Raw genomic sequence first — 21,627 nt, forward strand, 5'->3', positions numbered from 1 at the left:
AGATGAAAGCCATTTCAGTGATCCCTCTCACTCCCTCCCCCCCACCACTTCCCACCATGAGACACGAACCTCTGAAAACCATGTGGAAGGATCACTGAGGCAAGATAACACAGAGCTCCATTTGTGAACCAAGCCAGGCTATTTTAGTAGCAAATTCAGGGTCATGGACAGGTTCATGCCCATTCCTAGTCTATATTCAAGTATTGCATGTTAGATCAGTATTACCTCCATACTGCAGACAGGGATCTGAGGCTAAAATATTGCCTTCCAGCAAGGAATTAATAACTCCAAGGACAAGATGAGACTGAAACTGGAAACTTCATGGCCCAGGGTTCACACTTAGCCTCTATGTTACACTAAATGGATTTAGGACTAGGGTGGATATCTTAGATCAGAGCTTTTTAAGCATGCACAAACAATTAATTCACAGTAGAACACCCAGGAGTTGGTGCCTCTCATCTAAACTATTCTATAACCTTCACTCCCTATAAATTCATTGTCCCCTCACACTGATTATGCATTTGGCTGTCACATATGTTACTGTTCCTCGCCTCACTTCTTCCCTTTTATGTGCCCTCTAAACCACTGCCATCAGCTACTGGAGGCAATAAATAAAGATATACAAACAAGCAGCAGAGCTGGCAAAGCACTGTGGGACAACGATTAGTAAACAAAATAGCATCATTCTACCTTGACTCCAACATCTGTGCACACAAAGCTAAGGCGAGGGGAAATGGCAAAGTGCATCCAATTTACATCTGCCAATATGATGAGATGCTACCTGGCTCAGCTTTACCTTTCTCTCCTATTATTTAATGCAAGGATAAAGGCCTAAGTGAGGAAGACAATCTGCACTTGGGCTGCCCCTACTTGAGAATACAGCTGAGGCTCATGTGACCAAGTTCTCCACACTAAAAAAAAAATTATTTGCATATTTTAAAAAAGATATTAAAAAAAGAGTTCTAGCCTTTTTTCTCCCCAGCATGTAGTGTTCAAGGCACATGGAATTGTTTTTTATGCTGTGTGTGTGAACAGCTGCCCATTAACATTAACCAAGGCCAGTACTGTCTACTTTAACTTCACTAGGACTTTTTTCTAGGTTCTCCAGGTCTCTCATCACTCAAAACCTGGTGCTTTCAACTACTCAGGAGTGAAGGGAGGGAGCTAGAAGGATTAGCTGCTTCAGTTTCTGTCCATTCATGGGAGACAGTGAGGTAGAAGCAATGGCAGGCTGATTATGAGGGCTGCTGTCCCACAAAACACACTGACTGATGCACCTTATGCTAGAGCTGGCCTTGAGCCTTCTGCATACCCAATCAAAGCTTAGCATCTTCGTACTGGTGTTTTGCACTCAAGATATCCTTTATAAACAATTAAACAAGTAGGGACAGTACCCAAGATTTCTGTCTTCCCCAAAAATCTGCAACAGCAACCTGTAAACAAGAGCTTTATGTGCAACTATGACTTTTCTGCCACTTTATTGCCATTTTCAGCACCTGTACACTCAGCCTTCTGAACATATCTGCATATTTTAGTTACAGGAATCCATTTCTAAGAATGGCCACTGAGTCAAATTCACTCTCTCACCTTGGTACCCAGCTGGCGCCAAACAGATTACCAACATGAAGCAACAATACAAAGTTTCACATTAAAAAATACAGATGCAATGGAACAAGCAGCACATAATTACAAAGAAACAGTAGCTGTTGATAACATTAAAAATTACACTTTAAAATATTTTTAGCCTCAGAAAGTCCTTTCCCCCCAAATCCAGTTCTTTTACCCATGTAACAGCTATCTATGATGTCCCTTCTTACATCAACGGACAAGGAACAGTGCCTTTAGACCTCAAGTTCCTTAGACCCAACACAATTCTGGAATCTCCTTATGCAAGTTAAAAGTCACCCCCGATCTTCTTCCAGAAGAGATGACAGCAAAAACATCAAAAATTGTCCTTCAAGGCCGCCAGGGTCATTCTTCCTCTTACATATAATACACGCTTACGTAATTTTCTGACCCACCTTTGCCCTCTTTTGTTGACTGATCTCTTGGGGATGGGAAGCGAATGTAGGACTGGTCAAAAGGTCAGTATCAGAATGAAAATGCATTACAGCTTATGCTGTTGTGTCTACTTTATGATACAGTTCAATTTAAAATATGAGCAGCTAGTTATAAGGACTTTAGGGGCTGCCAGTTTCACATAGTGGTATGCAAAATAGGGGGAAGGGGAGAAAGAGACAGAAAGTATGTTATGTTGTCAGATGCACAATTGATTACCTTCTACTAGTTGCTACTCAGAACTGTGAAGGTCAAGGCATGCCTCCCTGGAGAGATGAGGATAACTGCTAAGGAAAATATGAAGTTCCTTCTTGCCTGTCCGAGAGTGTGTCTGGATTAGACCGAGAGTCACGCTGCCTCTCCACATAATAACTGGTAATACAAGAGCCTTGCTTGCCTTCATGTTACATCAGTTCTAAGGATTATGGTGGCAAGACATTTTGGAAGACTGTTATTTCTCCAAGGTCAAACCATAAAGAGCTGTGAAGATTGTACCCATAAAACCCTTTGTTCATCTTCATGCTGAAGTGCCACAACAGGCAGAGTTGAAAAATCTGTTTATATAAATGCTAAAAGAAAGTACAGGAGCAATTAAGAATCTAACTGGTGCCACCCAAAGGGATCGCATCATTTAAACAGCTGGCTCCAATGACTATTTAGATGCCACAATACACCAAAGTTCAATTAAACTCTGCTTCCTAGTGGTGTCAAAATGCAGGTTGTCCCAGAAATTGTGGGTGCTAACCTGGGTTACAACCAATGTTCCCTCTAAGCTGCAGTCTTGTGAGCAAAAATTCTATTTTGTGAGCTACTGGCGTTAAAGTTGAGAGCTACTGGCAGTTGTGAGTTACTGCATACATTATTGTGCTCTGGGATCATCCTTCCTGAGCTAAGACAAAGATGTGTGAGCTGGAGGCTAAAAATCTGTGAGCTAGCTCATGCCAACTCAGCTTAGAGGGAACACTGGTTACAACCATGGTTAGTACTAACCATGATCACAACTCAGGTTGTCTCAAGATAGCTTGGAGCTGCACAGTCTGGCTTTGACTCACTGTAAGCAGGGAACAGTACTAGCTCCCTTGCTTGCAATGAGTCAAAGCCAGACTGTGCAGCTCCAAGTTGCCTTCAGACAACAGGACAGAGACCTCACTTAGTCACATAGTTTACTCAGAAAGGTGAGGGTTGGAAAAGATGCATTTGCTTCAGAGTATAAAAGCTTAAGGGATGCAATAAACCAGCTAGACAAGAAGGGGAAAAGGTTGATGACTGTCAAGTCAGTTAAGCATGACTTGAACATCCCACAGTAGGTTTGCCTTGTCCTAAGCTTCCCCATCCTTTCCTCAACATTTATCAGCACACGAGACAACCTCAACATATAATATTAAAATATTCCTTTTGTGACGTTATACCTCTTACCAAGACCTAAACAATTCATCTTACCCCTCCTTTCCTTCTTTCAGATACACATCTTATTTACACGGGGAACTATTTTATTTATGTCCAATATTTATTTATATTCTATCTTTCTGCCTGATAAAAGCCACCAAGGCAGATCATAATTAGATCAAGCATAATAAAAAATACACTGCAAAAAGTTTAAAGCAGTGCTAAAATACATATTTAAAACCCAAAACAACAAAGAAAAACAAGGCGGAAAGAAGGGATCACTGAGGGAATGCTCAGCAGAACAAGGTCTTCGCTTGCTGGCAGAATGCAATGATAGAAGGCAACAGACAAATAACCCTGAGGAGAGCATTTCAGACTCTTGATGCAACAACTGAGAAGGCCCTCCCTCATGATGCCATCCATCCAGCTTCAAAATAACAGCCAGGGCCATAGAAGATAACTACAACAGTTGGGTAGGTTTGTATGGGATTAGGCAGTCCCGGCCCTGCCTGGGGAGCTGTTGGCAAGTGGCTTGCGGGAGGCGGGCTCCATGAGACATTTCCTTTCTGTCATCAAGTAGGCATCAGAGAGACCTTTGGGCTTTCCTCTTCTCTTCCCCCCACTCCCTGAGGTGGACTAAATCAAAAGCTCCCAAATTGTCCACATTTTGTCCCCAAAACATCTGGGGCAGGCCCCTGGGTGAGGCAAGAGGCAGTCAGAACCCCAGAGACCCATCATGACCTCCACCCTACCCCCCAAACAGGCCAAGGACAGCCTTGTCTGGAGCCAAATAGCCCAGTGACCAGCCCCGTCAAGCCCAAAGTTGATACTAGTACTTTGAATTGGGCTTGGAAACAAACTGGGAATCAAGGCAGACGGGCCTACACTGGAGTGAAACTGTCTGTATAACCCACTCCAGTCCACATCTGGGCTGTATTCTGTACTAACTGGACCTTCCAAACACCTTTCAAGATCAGGCCCACCTGCCACACAGTGCAATAATCTAACCTAGAACCATCTTCTTAAAAATATTACTAGAACATCCCCCTTTAATTTCCTTTACCCTTTCTTGCCTTTTCTCTACCCCACCTGCACAAGTACAGAACCATTTTCTTAACTGTATACCAAGAACTTTCCTTTCAACTATGAAATGTCTCCTGCAAAGGGCTGTTAAAGGTGGAACTTCAGTATTGTGTATTTCCAGTACTGCTTAATCCTTCTGTCCAGTAAATTCAGTTTCTTCCTATAGTTCGTAGCAACTTGTTTTCTCTGGCTTGAGGCTAGGTGGACATCTATCCCTATAAACCCTCTAACAACTAAAACCCAGTGAGCTGCCTCATTCGGCTAAGTCCCAGGTGGATCTGCAAGCTCTGACTGTCACAGATCTAAGAATATTTCTTCACTGGTGCTTTAGAAATTTCTTTCTGAATTCTTTTCCACATGAAACATCTCAAAGAAATAAGACAATTAAGATGTTTCACAAAAAGAAATGCTATTTTTTTAAAAATAAAGCAGTATTATTACATCAGGTGCTGTTCTGTAGATGTATAAAAATAAACTGACATTTCCTACTAAAAGCTTTTCTAAAGTCTCTGAAGTACAGTAATTCATGTTTCTCCATTAAGTTTACCAACAAAGAGTTTCCCTGCCATCCAGAAGGCAACACTGTACAATTCAATGGGGATGGACATCACTCCCCTTGCAGCATCTTACCAATGTGAATATAGAATTCAAAGCCAAACTATTCAGCCAACTTAAAGAGAAATACGCAGACTGGGGAGACCAAAGAAAAACATCCTTTTGGCCTCTGCTCACCTCTGCTTCCTAATGCCAATAAGGAGACCATTCAAAGCTTCACTGTCTTCTGGAGTTTAAACATAGAAATGTATTCAAAGTAAAAACTTCCTCTCCTCTCTGAGGCACCCAGGGACAGTTTTGACACTGGGGATGTACAAAAGCATAAAACTAAAAAGGTCTGCTGAAGATAAGCAGGAAACTCTCCAGGTAAGGAACTTGCTACAGAATCAGAAGGATAAGCCTCCACGTTCTAACTATCCTAATGTGAAGACTGCCCCCTACCTTGACACCTTGAACATAGAGTGCTGCATCATTTGTGTACCTTCCCGACAGTTTTAATGATCAGACAACAACACAAACAGAACAAAGGATTATGGTTTACAAAACACAGCGTAGATACACAAACATGGCCCTCACCATGCCCAGCAGAGAAGTGCCACTTGTTACACATACCTGCACAACCAAAGGCTAGATGGTACCTAGATGATGGGCTGAATTTGACGCAACACACATTCGCCTTGGCCTCAATACTGGCTACGGAATTGTCCAGGTTGGTTGACCACAGCTTCACTAATGAGAAAAAAAGGACAGAAAACAAACAAAATGGACAAGGTTAAGCTGTAACACTTTTCTGAGCAAACTCACATATAACATATCATTTTTATTGCTAACTATGAATCTGAACAGTGCTATGCTATGCGCAGTGCTATGCTATGCTATGCACTAAAGGCAGCAGGCAGCAATTATACTGGGACAAAGACGACAAAGATGCAATGTATGGCCAACCCTCCCCCAAGGGGTAAAATACATTTTAAAAATACCAATTCATTCCAGGAAGACTCACAACCAGTGTTCCCTCTAAGCTGAGTTAGTGTGGGCTAGCTCACAGATTTTTAGCCTCCAGCTCACACATTTTTGTCTTAGCTCAGGAAGGATGACCCCAGAGCAAACTAATTTATGCAGTAGCTCACAACTTTAATGCCTGTAGCTCTCAACTTTAATACCAGTAGCTCACAAAGTAGAATTTTTGCTCACAAGATTCTGCAGCTTAGAGGGAACATTGCTCACAACTGGAAGTGAAAACTCCCTGCATGAAGATAGGCCTTTATGACTAACTCATCTCTGAAGGAGGCCTAAACCAACGTTTTCAAAAACCAGAGAAGTTCATACAGTTTGTTCAGTATTTACTGTTCTTGGCTAATAATGCTTAATGCCATGGAAGGCTCATAAAGGCCACATATGATGGCCTGTTATCAATCCTCACTGTTGGAGAGAACAGTTTCCATTATACAATGAATGTACAAAATACAGCAAAGTTCAAGACAGTATTTCTATATGATGGGGCCTTCTGCACCACATAAATGCATACTAGTGCCTCAGGATGCCGAAGGCTACTGGAATGCGGTTCTGGATGACCGTAAGAGTCAAAGTCAATGTGTTCATCCCTTACTATCCAGCTGTGTTCTGATGTATTCAAACACAGTGATCTGCATTACAACCAAATGATTAGATGCAGTTTTTGAGCATGAAATAAAGTTTGGGGACTGGTGATGTGCATATGGATTAACTGCAGAAAGCTCAAGAAGAAAAAAAGACACAGCAAAATGGTTTACATATTGATAGATTCACATATAAAATTAAGCAACATTAGACACTGCTAATGGTATGTTTGCATATCACAAATGTGGATTTCATTCCTATACATTTAGAAGAAGGGAAATGTGTGTAATTAACTCACTCAGTGGTCTGATCTAGTGAGAGAGCTGCAGCATCATGAATTCATCCTAGAATGTTATCAACAAGTTACGTCAACACACTGGGGAGGGACGGCGGCTCAGTGGCAGAGCATCTGCTTGGTAAGCAGAAGGTCCCAGGTTCAATCCCATCTCCAACTAAAAAGGGGCAAATAGGCATGAAAAACAGCCACTGGAGAGCCACTGCTGACTTTGATGGACTGAGGGTCTGATTAAGTATAAGGAAGCTTCATACGCTCATATGTTCATCCATTAGCACATTAATTTTCTTCAATTTTATCCTGAGAGCCACCACCCTGGGATGTAAGCTGGGCTAATGTGACTGGCCCAAGATGACCCAGCAAGCTTCCACAGCGGAGTAGGGATTCAAATCTGGGTCTCCTAGATCTTAGTCCACTCTACACCATGCTGACTCTCATGTATATTTGTTGTAGAAATGCAGCACTGAGCTCCAGTTAATATCCTTCAAAAGCACAGGGGAGCACCTTCTGCAGACTCTACAAGGTTTCCCTTCTTTTCAAATTCAGAAAACAAAGAGAGCCAACTAGGTCATCCAGCATATTATGACCTGTCCCTTTAACAAAGGCTTCATGAGATGCTATTTCCTTGCCAATTTTTATTAAATCTCTATTTAAGGGGCAGGACATTTTCTCCATTTGCTGGCAATCCTAATTATGATCCATACACTATTTCAGCAACTAGGACTTCTGGCCACAGGATATCCACCACCACTGGGGGCCACAAACGATTCTGCATACGCAGGAATATCATCACTTTTTTCTGCCTAATTCTGATATGGGAGAGATTTAAAGTTCAAGTGAAATTTCATTATCAAAGCCATGCCACAGTACCCGCTTGTGCAGGTAACAAAAAGGACATGATCCAATGGCATCTGAAATAACGCTAATGAGGCACTTCGATTTTTCATCTTACATATTTTAGATTGTGGTTGTTTATATATTACTTGTGGGCTGATTGCCAGTGGACATTTCCCTGTTTATTCAAAGCGGTTCTTATGATGTCAAGGTGGTGGTATTATTTGGGAAGGGAGTCCATTCTCTTCTGTAACAGGGAAGAAGAAATTGAGCCAATGACAATTGGCAATGAAGAACAGCAAACCCACTTTCACATTAGCTTTCTGCATATTAAGAAAGAGAGCATCCCACCAAGCAGTGGTGCTCTATCAGATCACCTGAAAAAAGGTCACTAGGATATAGCTTTTTAATAGCCATAATGCCATAAAACACTTCCAGAATAAGTGAAAAATGACAGTACTTACCCCTTCTCTCATGCACCAGAACACATGGAAACTAAGGTAAATCACTCACTTTTCTGCTTATATGGCACAGAAGTTAATATATTCTGCAACCTCACATATTGCAAGTGCTTACAACTCCGGCGCCATGCAGCCACACCTTTCTTTCTGACTTCCCCCTCCTTCTTTCTCAAAAGACTGAGGGAACACTCACACTCCACAAAACATGGAGGCCATGGCCACCTAGTTACACATTGACTCCCTGATTTTTCCCCCAGGTGCCTGCATTTCACTTGAAGAGAACTGCATACGCTAGTAGTGATACGTTTTATACAGGGGAATGCTGATAGATTTAGAACATGAGTTGGGGGGGGGGGGGTTGCATAGACTGCAGCACACAACTGGAAGCAGACCAACAATGGGGCTCGTCATGAGGCGGCATACAAGACAATGCAGGCCCAATAAGGCTTGAGTCTGCTAGTCCAATGTCCCAATAAGGCTTGAGTCTGAGAGTCTTAGGTTTGGTTAAACATATTCAAGACAAGAAATTGACTGTCTATAAAATTTAAATGCATGTCAACCTTACCTAATAACACTGACCCCGCCTCTAATCAGAATGAGTCTGTTAATATATGTTACAGGTTGTGTTTTATGGTTAGGTACTTATTTAATGGTTTTTTAAAAATACAAATATAATCAAGCTGAAAGTGAAGCGATCGATTCCACGGGAGAAAATTAAACCTGTCTCAGCGGAATTAATGAAACTTAAATGTGCTTTATGCTGACTGGATCATGTTAATAGTATGCATGTTAAAGAGGATGTTAAAATTAGACCCCCATTCACAGGCACTGATATATGCACATTTGAATGGACTTAAAAGTTACATGCACACACAAAAAAAACCCTCACGTGTCTTGATACCATTTCCAGTCTATTAATATTCCATTCTGTTTTAGTTCACAAAGGTCTAACACGCTATGAATAATCATACGATCCACGCAGAGTTTTTTTTTAATATTGAAATGGCCTTAAGTCTTTTTTTTAAATCTCAAAAGAGATTTAAATTAGAAAGCACTCCATCTGGAAGAGGTTTTCACAGGCCAAACCTTTCCATTTGTTGATCCCATGGCAAAAGAGGTGGCGCCAACAAGCGGCACAGGCTGCATTATGCCAAGAGCAGAGGGCACTAACATTACTGGGCACAGGACACAAGCCATTTCCATTTCAGCAGTTAAAAACAAGACAATTCCTGCCAACAGTAACTGCTAAAACTGGAAGAGGCAACAGTACTTTTTAAAGGAGGAGAAGCAGGCCGCGCAGTATAACTGCGAGCACTAAAACGCCTTCCAAATCCATGCCCTATGAAGCAGTGTGCACAATGATGCCCATTAGGTCACATTCAAACTAATCTGCAAAAGTGAGGGAGGGCTTCTGCAAAATAGCTATGCTTTGGCACCACATCCTACCAATGCCAGAAGAGTTATTTAGGCTGCCGTTCTAAATACACTCACTTGGAAACCATTTCCATTTGGAAAACAGCAGCACTTAACTACCAAGTACATTTAGCTAGTTTGTGCCAGTCACAAATCCATGGCTGATCAGTGGTTCTCGTTCTGACTTTTTAAATTGGTGCATGATTTTAAAACTTGTTCCAGGAGCAAACGTCATGAAATTTGCATACCTCCGCCAAACAGCAACATTTTAGGCAAAGGATTTGTACAGGAGTTGACCATGTTTCTGCATACTCTCTCCCACACTTTTCTCATCGAGAGGAAGATAACTGTTATTCTTTCCCACAAAATGTCCATACAATCCTTCAGCCACAGAATCACAGAACTGGAAGGGAACTCCAGGTTCATCTAGTCCAACCCTGCCACAATCCATTGGAACAGGAATGGGGCTAGAACAAAAGCAAAAAGCTATGCCTGTCAACTGGGACCCTGGGGAAACTGCACAGGAGCTAGAGGTAAACAGACTGAGTTTCTGCTGCAGGTGCAGACTTTGGAATATATGACGCAAAATAGAGTCAAAATCAGCATTCCCCATAAGATCCCTATACACATCTCTCTCAGTATTATTCAAAGACAGAACCAGTGTGGTGGTGTGGTGGGTGTCAGACTAGGATCTAGGTTCTAGGGCCTAGGTTCAGATCTTCACTCTGCCATGAAGCCTGTTGGGCAACCTTGGGCCACTCTTGCACCTTCTGCCTAATCTAAGTTGGATCCCTTGATTAAATGGTTAAAACAGTGATATTCAGTGGTTTGGGAGCCACTTGTGGCTCTTTGACATGCCATCTAGTGTAGTGGTATAGTTGTTATGTGCACGGACTCTTATCTGGGAGAACCGAGTTTGATTCCCCACTCTTCCACATGCACCTGCTGGTATGACTTAGGGTCAGTCATAATTCTCTCAAAAGTTGTTCTGCTCAAGAGCAGTTCCTGAAAGAGCTCTCTCAGCCCCACCTACCTCACAGGGTTGTCTGTTGTGGGGAAGGGGAGGGGGAGGGAAAGGAGATTGTAAGCCACTCTGAGACTCATTCGGGTAGTGAAGGGTGGGGTATAAATCCAAACTCTTCTTCTCCTTCTGAGAATAATTCTCCAGTGTGGCACCTGCCCCATGGTTCAGGAAAGTTGGCAAGGCCCTTACCTGGTGGGGCTTTTGGTTGGCAAATGGTTCCTAACAGTTACCACCAGAGGAATGGCTAAGCTGCAAGCCTCCCTGAAATGAAAGCCTGGATACAGAAGGTGTGGCAGAATGAGCCAGCTCTGGCCTGCAGCCCCTTTTCTGCCCTGCCCTCTAGGGTTTCTCTCAACACCTAGAGAGGCTTTTCTTTTTCTTTCAGGTAGCCCGCCGCCGCCACCTGACCTTTGTAAGGAGTTCCCCACTGAGACGGTCAGAGCTCCCAGCTTCCCTTCCAAGTTCTGAGACCTTGCCTCTGTATCTCCCACTGCCCCCATGCCTGGTCACCACGGGGACAGTTTACTGTCTTGTGCACCCCTGGAGAAATATCCATTTGCCAACTGCCTATCTTTTCCCTGGCACTCTTTTTAAAATAGTGTATCCAAGACTGTGGAGGTCTATGTAGAACAGAGAACAACTGCCAGCATCAAAAGTTATAAAATTATGAAGAAAATGTTCACAAATATACTTCTAGTGCCTTACCAGACTGAGAATGACATATTTTAAAAAGGTAAAACGTAATTCCTCTCTCCCTCTCTCTATACATGCCCCATTACTTTGAAGATCCCTCCTGCTCTTTAGGTGAGAACATGGTCAATGGCTGCCTCCTACTCTTTGAAGAGGTCTGTCTCCTCTCATGGGCTCAGCACCCAAAGAAAAGAGACTTCCTCCTTGCTGCACAGAGGGTTTTGGGTTTTTTTTTAATAATATCTGTTCTCCACTTACTGACCAAGTCAGGTCAAGTCAAGTCAGAGAAGCTCTCCCAAATTCCTGCTTGAAGAAGGGGGGAGGATGCTCCAATTGTCTCTGGCTAGACCTTTTAGCATTTCTTAAGAGACAGCTGACAGGAGCCTGGAAAGCCAGTGACTGACTTCTTCCTCCCTGCCTGTTTTCTGCTCAGAGAGGGGAAAAACAACTTTCAAAACTCAGAATGAAGGTTTTGCTCATTTCAAACCTCCAAAGAAAAAATGCATTTCTTAACAGAAGGAAATGCGGTTCTTTTGATGGATGGTGGATGGAGAGCCAGTTTGGTGTAGTGGCTAAGTGCACGGACTCTTATCTGGGAGAATTGGGTTTGATTCCCCACTCTTCCACTTGCAGTTGCTGGAATGGCCTTGGGTCAACCACAGCTCTCGCCGAGCTCTCCTTGAAAGGGCAGCTTCTGTGAGAGTTCCCTCAGCCCCACCTATCCCACAGGGTGTCTGTTGTGTGGGAGGAAGGTAAAAGAGATTGTAAGCCACTCTGAGACTTTGAGTGACGGGCAAGGTATAAATCCAGTATCATCATCTTCTTCCTGTGTATTTGGCCAGAAGCCTTGTTACAGAAAGGCAAAGAGGTGGTGCTGCACCCTGTTTAAACTGCACAGAGAACATTTTTTCCCCTTAAAAAATAGTTAAGATTGTGCATAGTAATATTTTTGCATCTAATTCATTAGTGCCCTATCGCAAATTAGAGGCAGCAGGAAGAGATAGGATGAGAGTAATGAACTTGAGATGAACAGAGTCTTCATTGGCCTAAAGAAAAGATTAAAAAATATGGTAGGCTGTATGTGCTCCATACCATTTATTAATGGAATCAGATGCTTTCCATATACCAGTGCAACAAGTTACCATAAATATGACTAACAAGTTCTAAGCCATATTACTGAAATTAATTTCCACAGGTGTAAGCAACTAGTGGAGCTTCAGTCCACTACAGGACCTACTGGGTCTCCTATCAAGAAAAATATCCCAAGACTGAAAGGTTTGACATACAGGCACAGCTCTTTGGTTAATATTGCTAAAAGGCCAACACTTTGTCTGGAAAGAAATTCCTTAAAAACAGGGAGCTGCAAGTATACTGAGGAAGCAGCTATAGCAGCACAGGTAAATATGCTTGAACAATCAGGAACACACTATACCCCATTTCCCAGGTACATAGATTTACATTATAAACGTACCTTAGCAGTAAATAAACACAGTATTGTTTACAGTTAAAGAATGACCTCTACAATAATACACACTTTCACTAAAGTAGCACTCCTATTTGCAAGTCTGTTTCTGAGGTATCTTGATGTACCATAAGCAGGCGGAAAACAGTCATATCTGTGAAATAACTTACACTTGCTATTCCCAGTGTAAAATACTGATTTGGAAACCACTATTTGCTTTGAAAAGAATTTATTCAAAGAAAATAGGTAGCCTATTACTATTAAGTTCTTCTATCCAAAGAAAGTCACATTGGTTTTCTTTGAATGTATCAGATGCTCTTAGGGTAACTGATAGTGTAACACACAAAATATAGATTTTGCTGTTATTTCATATTAAGAAATGTTTTAGTTATGGTTTTCCAATCTTCTCCTTTTAAAAGAATCAAAACTGCAAAAATAAAGATAGTACTGAGAGTCTCACCCCATATAAATTATCGTTTCATTTTAAGCTCTTCTTTAACAAGCACGGTGTAAATAGTAGCTAATCTTCCAAACACAATTTTTTAGCAGGTTAAAGAAATGCCTGGTGGTAGAAAGCAGCTCAAAAGACGATTTCACATGGAAGCTTAAATTCTTTGTCAAACTTTTCTTAAGGTGATATTCAAATCATATTTCGTATATGTCTTCACACAATGTTCTCAGTTGCAATGATTTTTTCTCCCCTTGTAATAACTTCCTTATGCCTAAGGTACATTGGGAACTACAGATTTCAGAGTTGGTAACATATTTTATTTAAAGGAATATAGAAGCATTAATGAGTCAGTTCTTAAAGTGTTGTGCCTGCTTCTCTGTAACCATCTCTTCACTACTGTTTTTGCCCAAAAGGAAGACTAGCCCTACCCTCCAGTTGTGCAGCATCAAGAAAAAGTGGAGTCATCTTATATTTGCTTAAAAGATGCAAGTATATATTTTGTGTATAACATGGGAAGGATCATATTCTATTCAGGGTAACCTTCCTTTTGAGCAAATGCAGTACTTTTCACATGCGTAACAAATATACTCAAGAAAAATACAGCAATCAAACAAAATTGTGCAAGATATTGGACAGAGTATCCTAAGGCATAAATAACCAAGCTACAAAAAATACCGAATGAGACAGCAGTATTTCCTGGACTCATCGCCTGTTACAAAATGGAAGTGCCAGTGTCCCTAGCTATGTGACGTGATAGCTTCCAAATGAACATCTGGCAATAGATTGAACTTACCCATGTATATCAAACCATTCCTTTTGGATAAAGAGACTTTTGCTGTACCCCTCCATTGTTTTCAATGTGTTCAATATTTGGAATTGCTCCTAAATTTCCAACTTGCTATCTCTTTTTATTCTCGGGGCAATTACCAGATGACATTTGAACAGCATGGGAAAGCTGCCATTCTGGGCCAGTTGGGATGCCCACTTGTTAATTATGAGAACACTAATGGTTTGTGGGATTACATTCCCCCTTCCTCAGACTCACTTAAGTGCCAGTTTATACATGCTATTTTACATCTGTTCCCCAGAGAACACTGCGTTCAGAGATGCAAAACTTACTATCTATCCCCGGACCAAGCGAGGCCAGACTGTGTTCCACACAGGCTAGGGCCTTCTCAGTGGCAGCACCAGAAATGTGGAATGCCCTCCCGGAGGCCATAAGGGCTCTGCAGGATCTTTCTCAATTCCGCAGGGTCTGCAAAACTGAATTATTTCAGCAGGCCTTTAACACCTAAACCAGGAGAGGACTGCCACCCTACACTGCAGAGGAACTATGATCATCATAGGATCACTGCCAGAAGAGAGAAGATCCCGCCTATACTGAGGTTGAACAGCACCTTAAAATGTATTTTAAATTGTCATTTTATTGTTTTAAATTACAATTGTAAATGTTTTTTGAATTGACTGTCAGCCACCGAGTCTGCTTGCAGAGAGGGCGGGATAGAAGACTGAAGTAATACAAAAATAAATGATGAAACCATTAACTTTGGTTAAGCACTCAAGAAGAAAGGTAATATGTGATCCTATAACCTGTCTCTGATTCTCTAACAACTGTTAAGAGATATGATTGAGTGTAATCCCTGCTGGTTCTATAGGATTAAAACATTCTACAAGAAGGGGTAAGAAGTGTCTCAGTATTCACAGTGTCATTTTTAAAGGAAGGCTTGGATCATAATTTCTACTTACAGGTGTAATAAGAGAAGGAGAGAAGACAAAACATGTAGCAGACATCTGCTGTATGCAACACTCCACAAATAAAAGTAATTTGGTGCTACCTACTGCTTTGCATCACCGAATGAACTGAGCCTTGGGTTATGGGACCAACAGGGCACAAGTCACCTGCACATTCAAGAGAGGACCATCATCTGTTTTGGGACTCTCATTTCAGCTGCTGAAGATGAAACGCTGGGTGCACAGCAGGCAATTCAGCCCTGCAGTGCAAGTATTCTAATGAACTGTGCGCACCTAACCCTGTATCAAAGAACACCCCTCTGCAGGGCAGTAGTCAATTTTTCAAACTCTTGCTTATGAAGCAAGGAATCAGAAACAAGGATACTTGACTGTATTTGGGTTTCTTTTAAGGAATGAAGGAAAAGATTTCTCTAAAAATATTTCCTTGAAAATTGTACTTAACTTACTCCTGCTGCAGCTGATGCATGCACAAATTATGGCAGCTGAAGACATTCCAGTTGTTTACCTTGAGCTATTAGGATACAGAATTCCTATCATGGAGAGTGCCAGAAACAAAATTTACAGCAATGACTGAGATTAAAGTCAGGTTCTGACATAATGATGGTTTATCAGGAACATGTTAGGATGTTATTCCCTTCCTTTCATGGTTTGTTTTAACCACAATGCAATACTGTATCTGCACAGTTGGTAACCATGGTTAACATTAACCAAGATATCCACACTTTGAAGCTAGGTTTGAAAACTCCAGTTATGAGGGAATCCGCATTATCCATGGTGATAGCAAACCATTCTTTCAGATGAAGGAAAATAAGTAGAGAAAGGGAGCTCACAAGATTATGGCATTCTTCCTGTCTCCTAATCATAGTTGGAAAATTAGGAATATTACCTTCCTTTCATGGATTGTTTTAATCACAGTGCATGGAAAGTGCATTAACCACAGCATGGACAGCTTCAAGAGGGGACTGAATAAACATATGGAGCAGAGGTCCATCAGTGGCTATTAGCCACAAGGTATAGATAGAACTCTGTCTGGAGCAAGTGATGCTCTGTATTCTTGGTGCTGGGGGGTGGGGCAACAGTGGGAGGGCTCCTAGTGTCCTGGTCCCACTGGTGGACCTCTTGATGGCACCTGGTTTTTTGGCCACTGCGTGACTGAGTATTGGACTGGATGGGCCACTGGTCTGATTCAACATGGCATCCCTAATGTTCTTGTGTTCTTGCATAATGGATGTAAAAGTTCACGAGTTATTTCGGCCACAAAGTATATTTCACATGTAATCATTTTTCCAAAACCACACCAATTTTCCTCTTTATCAGGTCATCAATATAGTAACAAGTTCCGAGAAAGTTTCAAAATGCTAAGAAATGCTAGCATTTTGTACCTCTATCTTGTAAAAACTACAGGGGACAGGAAGTTTCATCCCAGGAACATTTACTGGAGAGTGGCTGAAAACATACCTTTTGCATCATCAGAGCCTGAAGCCAACAGCTTAGGATCCATCAGGTTAAAGTCCACACTCCAGCATCTTTTCTCATGCTCCTGTTTTGAGAAAGAGGAACAGAAATGCAACATAGCAAGTTACTACTCAGACGTGAAATAAGTAGTGATGAAGGATGTAGCATGTGGTTTAAATGAATGAGGGCAAAGCTTTACTATGCTTAAAGGGACTTGGAATTTCTCTCCCACACAAAAATTGCTTGTATCTAGAAAGCTAGATCAAGTCTTTTTAAATAAAGTCTACTGCTTATTTGCATCTTGAACGATGGGATCTTAGATTATTCGTATTAAGAGAATACATGCTTTGGCTTGTTACTGCTCCCTAGTGGGCTTTCTCTCCTTTAAAAAGGAAAATAAACAGATATCTAGAGTTAGGCCTAAATGATTACATTACTCTCTTTGTAGCCATTTAAAACAATGTTTTCTTCATAGATAACTAGCACGCTCAAAAATCAGAACGCTATTTTCACTAACAAATGCATTTCTACAACTCTGTTTGCTGAAGAGTGCACATATTTATGTCAACTGGAAGCATTTTAGCAAACGGGTATTTTGATTAGAGCAAGACAATTTAAAATGCCAGGGGAAAGAAGGAGAAATGGCTGGAGCAAAATGGTGAGAGAACTCAAACAGCTACGCAAAAAGAATATTCTTGTTTCATTGTATGCCATCTATTTTAAAACAAAAGGCAGCACTGAAGCAAGGAACTCCAGCTTAGAACTTACTCACAAACATATTTTCTCATGAAGGAGAACTCCAGTCAGGAATTTCAAGAAACAGGCTGGCATACGTTCCCTGCACTAGGCACATGTGAGCACGTCAGTCAGCTGCTTGCCCTCTTTTACCTCCTGTTCCTTATCTATCCTTGTTTTGTCTTGGCCAGTATTTACTAATACTGAAGAGTCAGAATTCATTCACTGACATAGCGGTGACGGACTGCAAATACATGGATGCATACCCTTCAAAAGCAATTAATTTCCTCATAATTCTGGAGACTTTCCACCCCTTTAAGATAAATGTCAATATTTACTGGTAAACTGGTTAATTGGTTATTGAAAGAAGGCACTTGATGGTTCTGCTAATGAGTGACCTCCCAAAAAACAATGAATCAGCAGGCTTGTTTTTGACATTCACCTTGGCTAATGATGAATGTGAAAATAAAACTTGGCCATTAACCGAAAACATCTTATTCCCCTCAAAATGTATCTCCCTAACAGAGCACACTCAGGGCATGACAGTTATTGCCTTGATTCTAGCTAATCTGAGCTCCTTGCACCCAAAAGCACAGACAGAACTTATTTCTTAAGAACTTATTGGTTTAAGGAGCATTTCACACCTCAATGAATTAGAAAGACATAGGCATCCTTTGGTGTGCAGTCAAATGCTAGAACATAAGGTTTGTCTGGCCCTAATGGAAAGACTCTCAGGGGTCTGGAACAATATGGTCTTAGCTATTACTAACATTCCCCAACTTAGAGAATAAAATGAACTTCAGTTAACTGTAAAGGATATGGTACACTACCCTGTCTCATTAGACACCAGTGATATTTCCCATCAATTATACATTGAGGTTGATGAAACTCATCATTCAGACTAAAGAAAGTCAAACAATTTTGACAGGTACAGCTGCTGGTAACAACTTCTAATAAAGTGGTAACAATCCCCATTTTCTCCTTGACAGAACAGGACTCTCTGATCTGACATTCACTATTCCAGATAATTTTGCATTCCGCTTCTACAACTCTTGCTCATCATTTTTAGAATTACTGTATTACTGGCAGCAATATTTACAAATAAACTTTGACAAAGATGAAATGAGGAAGATTTGGCTAGATCATGGTCTAAGGCAAAGTATCCCAGTGTTTCTTGCAAACCAAAGAAGAATCACATCTAGGACAACACACTTTACCTGATAGACTTTTGACCGCTGCCCTGTGAACCCATCCCATAAGATGACGGTACCTTCATAGTCACTGCTGGCCAACAGGTTTTTGTGGTAACTACTCCAGCTGATACAGCTGTAAGAGAGAAATAACCCCCAGAATAAGAGAGAATCCTCCTTTGAACTGCAATTGACAGCAATGACAAGATGAGTCTTGCAATAACTCAGGTAATCATTCAGCAGTGACACTGGTTACCTACTTAAATTGATAAGGTGAGAAATACATGCCTGCGGTTATTTTGTGGACCAAAATGGCACTCTGTGCTAGAATAATGCCTCTGTCTCTTGTAATTTTCTCTGAAGGCATACAAATCTGCTCCTGGGTTCCTGAAGTGTATTATGCGCTCAAACTTGTCTCAACTGAGAAACCATTCATTAACATATGGATTCAGGTTCATTCTAATGTACATGGAAGGCCCTGATTGAAAAACATTCTCTGTCCCCAGTAACAGCTTGAGACTGACATTCCAGCTTACTCTATTCTTCCATGGTGGAGTTTTGAACCTCTGTTTCTGCATTGAGACTGTGAAAGAATGGGTTTCTTCTCTACAGGCAGCATAAAGTCTCATTTGCTGCATTATCAGCCTAGTAGACTGAAATGCATTTGTCTCATGGAGACACCAACTTCCCTGCCATGAGATAAATGTTAGATGCAGTGGCAGCCCAGGGAAAGGATCACTGTCTTTAACAGCTGCACCAGATTACTCAAGATGGCTACAATCAGACTGTGTTATAGGGTAAGGAATAGTTGGGAGAGGTAGGTTTAAAACAAAAGTGTATTGGAAGATTCCAACACTGGATATCATGGAACATAAAAGATACAATGATGTTTAGAGCTGGATTAACTGACTGCAAAAGACACAATGGAAAAGACTGAATGGTCTCCGCTCTCTTTTTATGGAAAAAGAAACTCAGGTTAAAAAAATAGCACTTCTAGATATTCATGTGTTCTACTAGTATTAATCAGCTTTTCCTTGTGTTTGGATTACAGTTCCACAGTCTGCAATAAGGAGAAAGCAACATCACATCTGCCATAGCTTGATCTGTTAAGGGATCTTTTATTAGTTAGTAACAAAAGCGAGAACCATGGTTAAAAATAGAAGGAGGAGGAAGAGGAGGAAGAGGAGGAAGAGGAGGAAGAGGAGGAAGAGGAGGAAGAGGAAGAGGAAGAGGAAGAAGAAGAAGAAGAAGAAGAAGAAGAAGAAGAAGAAGAAGAAGAAGAAGAAGAAGAAGAAGAAGAAGAAGAAGAAGATGATATTGGATTTATATCCCACCCTCCACTCCGAAGAGTCTCAGAGCAGCTCACAATCTCCTTTACCTTCCTCCCCCACAACAGACACCCTGTGAGGTGGGTGGGGCTGGAGAGGGCTCTCACAGAGCTATGGCTGACCCAAGGCCATTCCAGCAGGTGCAAGTGGAGGAGTGGGGAATCAAACCTGGTTCTCCCAGATAAGAGTCCGCACGCTTAACCACTACATCAAACTGCATCTCCTCAGGCCAACCCAACACCCTCACCAAAAACCTCAATACAAATTACAAAAGCATTATTATATACTAGCAGTTAAGTGTATACAGTACTGGGCTAAGACAGACCAGCCTGACATGATGCTGATAAGGCAGCTTCCTATGTTCAGATGGCGACAGCACAGGCTTTGAGATCATCTTCCTTCACCAGACAGATCAGCAAGAAAAGAACACAGACAAAGATGTACACAGAGCTTGCCTGCCAGATTACATCCTCCTGAGGAACTGCTACCCAGCAAAGAGAATAGCAGCAAACCTCAAAGAAAGGGGAAGGAAACTGGCAGGAGCCTAAGAACTAGGAATGGCAGGGAGAGAAATGTTGGATTCCAACACTTAGCTGCCTTTTACACAAGCTTAGGGCTGAGGTGTAAAAATCTCAGGTGACACAGGAAAACAGCCCAAGTGGCAGATGAAAAATATTAGTGTCTGTAATCACTAAATGGTCCATTAACACCTGGTTAAGTTTCTTCACACACAGTAAACCTTTTAATACTATTTTTATTTCAAATCAAATTATCACAAGAAGGGCAATATTCTTCCTATTACTTGATCTTTATCACCTTCAGCCACCTATAAATATTCAGTAATGAAAAGTGTCCCTTATTAAGTACAGTTCTATATTAGAAGCCACGTTTTTCCTCCAGAGAATATACTGAGCAGCATAAGTCAACAGAATGGCTCATGCATTTCATGCTGTTTATGCATGATACAAGTGGCATCTTATTTACATAGCTTTTCCTATTCTGGGGCTTATAAATATGAAGAAATGATTCAATGTTCTTTACAAACCACCTTCAGCAGACGCAGTAAGGATGATTTTCCCCACCCCTAAGTCATATTGAACATCACTGATCAAACCTTTACTACCACACCCAAACAGGACTCCAAATCTAGACATGACTACTTGACAGTCTGACCATTCCACAGTTACCTCAAGGCACTACAACCAAGTAGACAGATTATATTCTCAATTTTTTTAAAAAAAACTTCCACTAGAAAGACCATATCTAGACAGAAATTAGCGTACACCTATTCTATCCGGTCTCTGTATTCTTCTTATTGCAGTGAGAAACAGCATCTCCCTAATTTTAGTCCACACTATCAGTATAGTTTCCAAACAGGTTAGACTACTAACCAGTAGTAATGATTTCCAAACATGTTAGAATACTAACCAGTAGTAGTGGAATTATTAGGAACCAACCCAAAATGGTGGAACTGTCTTCTCAAGTTGAATACCGAGCTGCTTCCGCTAAGAGTCTTTCCAGATGTAATACCAACACTGCAGGTTGCTCATTTGTCGCAGATCTCTCTCCTCAAAAGATACCTATATTTCCCCCAGATAATGGAGAACAATGAACTGCTACTAGAAACAGCAATTATTTTGTTTACTGCTAGTAGGGGCCAAATTTAGAATAATTTCTAGAATATGATTGCCACAAGCACCTACTGGTAGGTATCTGATGTCCCTTCCCATGCCTGTACCATACTGTGACATTAACACCTCATTAACCTACAGAGAAGAGAGTCTCAAAGAAAGTATCAAGGCAGAACAAGGTTTGAGTCCAGTGAAACCTTTAAGCCCAACAAAATTTTATCCAAG

At 41.3% G+C, this 21,627-nt stretch overlaps 1 protein-coding gene across 2 annotated transcripts in view; it reads right to left on the minus strand.

Moving 5' to 3' along the window:
• The window catches only part of COP1 (COP1 E3 ubiquitin ligase), a 180,288-nt gene that overhangs the window by 69,730 nt on the left and 88,931 nt on the right, over window positions 1-21,627 (minus strand). For both annotated transcript variants that reach the window (XM_060232478.1, XM_060232477.1), the window contains exons 13-15: window positions 18,471-18,579; window positions 16,522-16,603; window positions 5,695-5,811 (exon numbers count right to left, since the gene is read on the minus strand). In XM_060232478.1, coding sequence (XP_060088461.1) covers window positions 5,695-5,811; window positions 16,522-16,603; window positions 18,471-18,579 — 308 coding nt within the window. The remainder of the gene's footprint in view (window positions 1-5,694; window positions 5,812-16,521; window positions 16,604-18,470; window positions 18,580-21,627) is intronic.

The sequence above is a fragment of the Heteronotia binoei genome, chromosome 2, assembly GCF_032191835.1.
Source record: "Heteronotia binoei isolate CCM8104 ecotype False Entrance Well chromosome 2, APGP_CSIRO_Hbin_v1, whole genome shotgun sequence".
Classification (NCBI taxonomy): domain Eukaryota; kingdom Metazoa; phylum Chordata; class Lepidosauria; order Squamata; family Gekkonidae; genus Heteronotia; species Heteronotia binoei.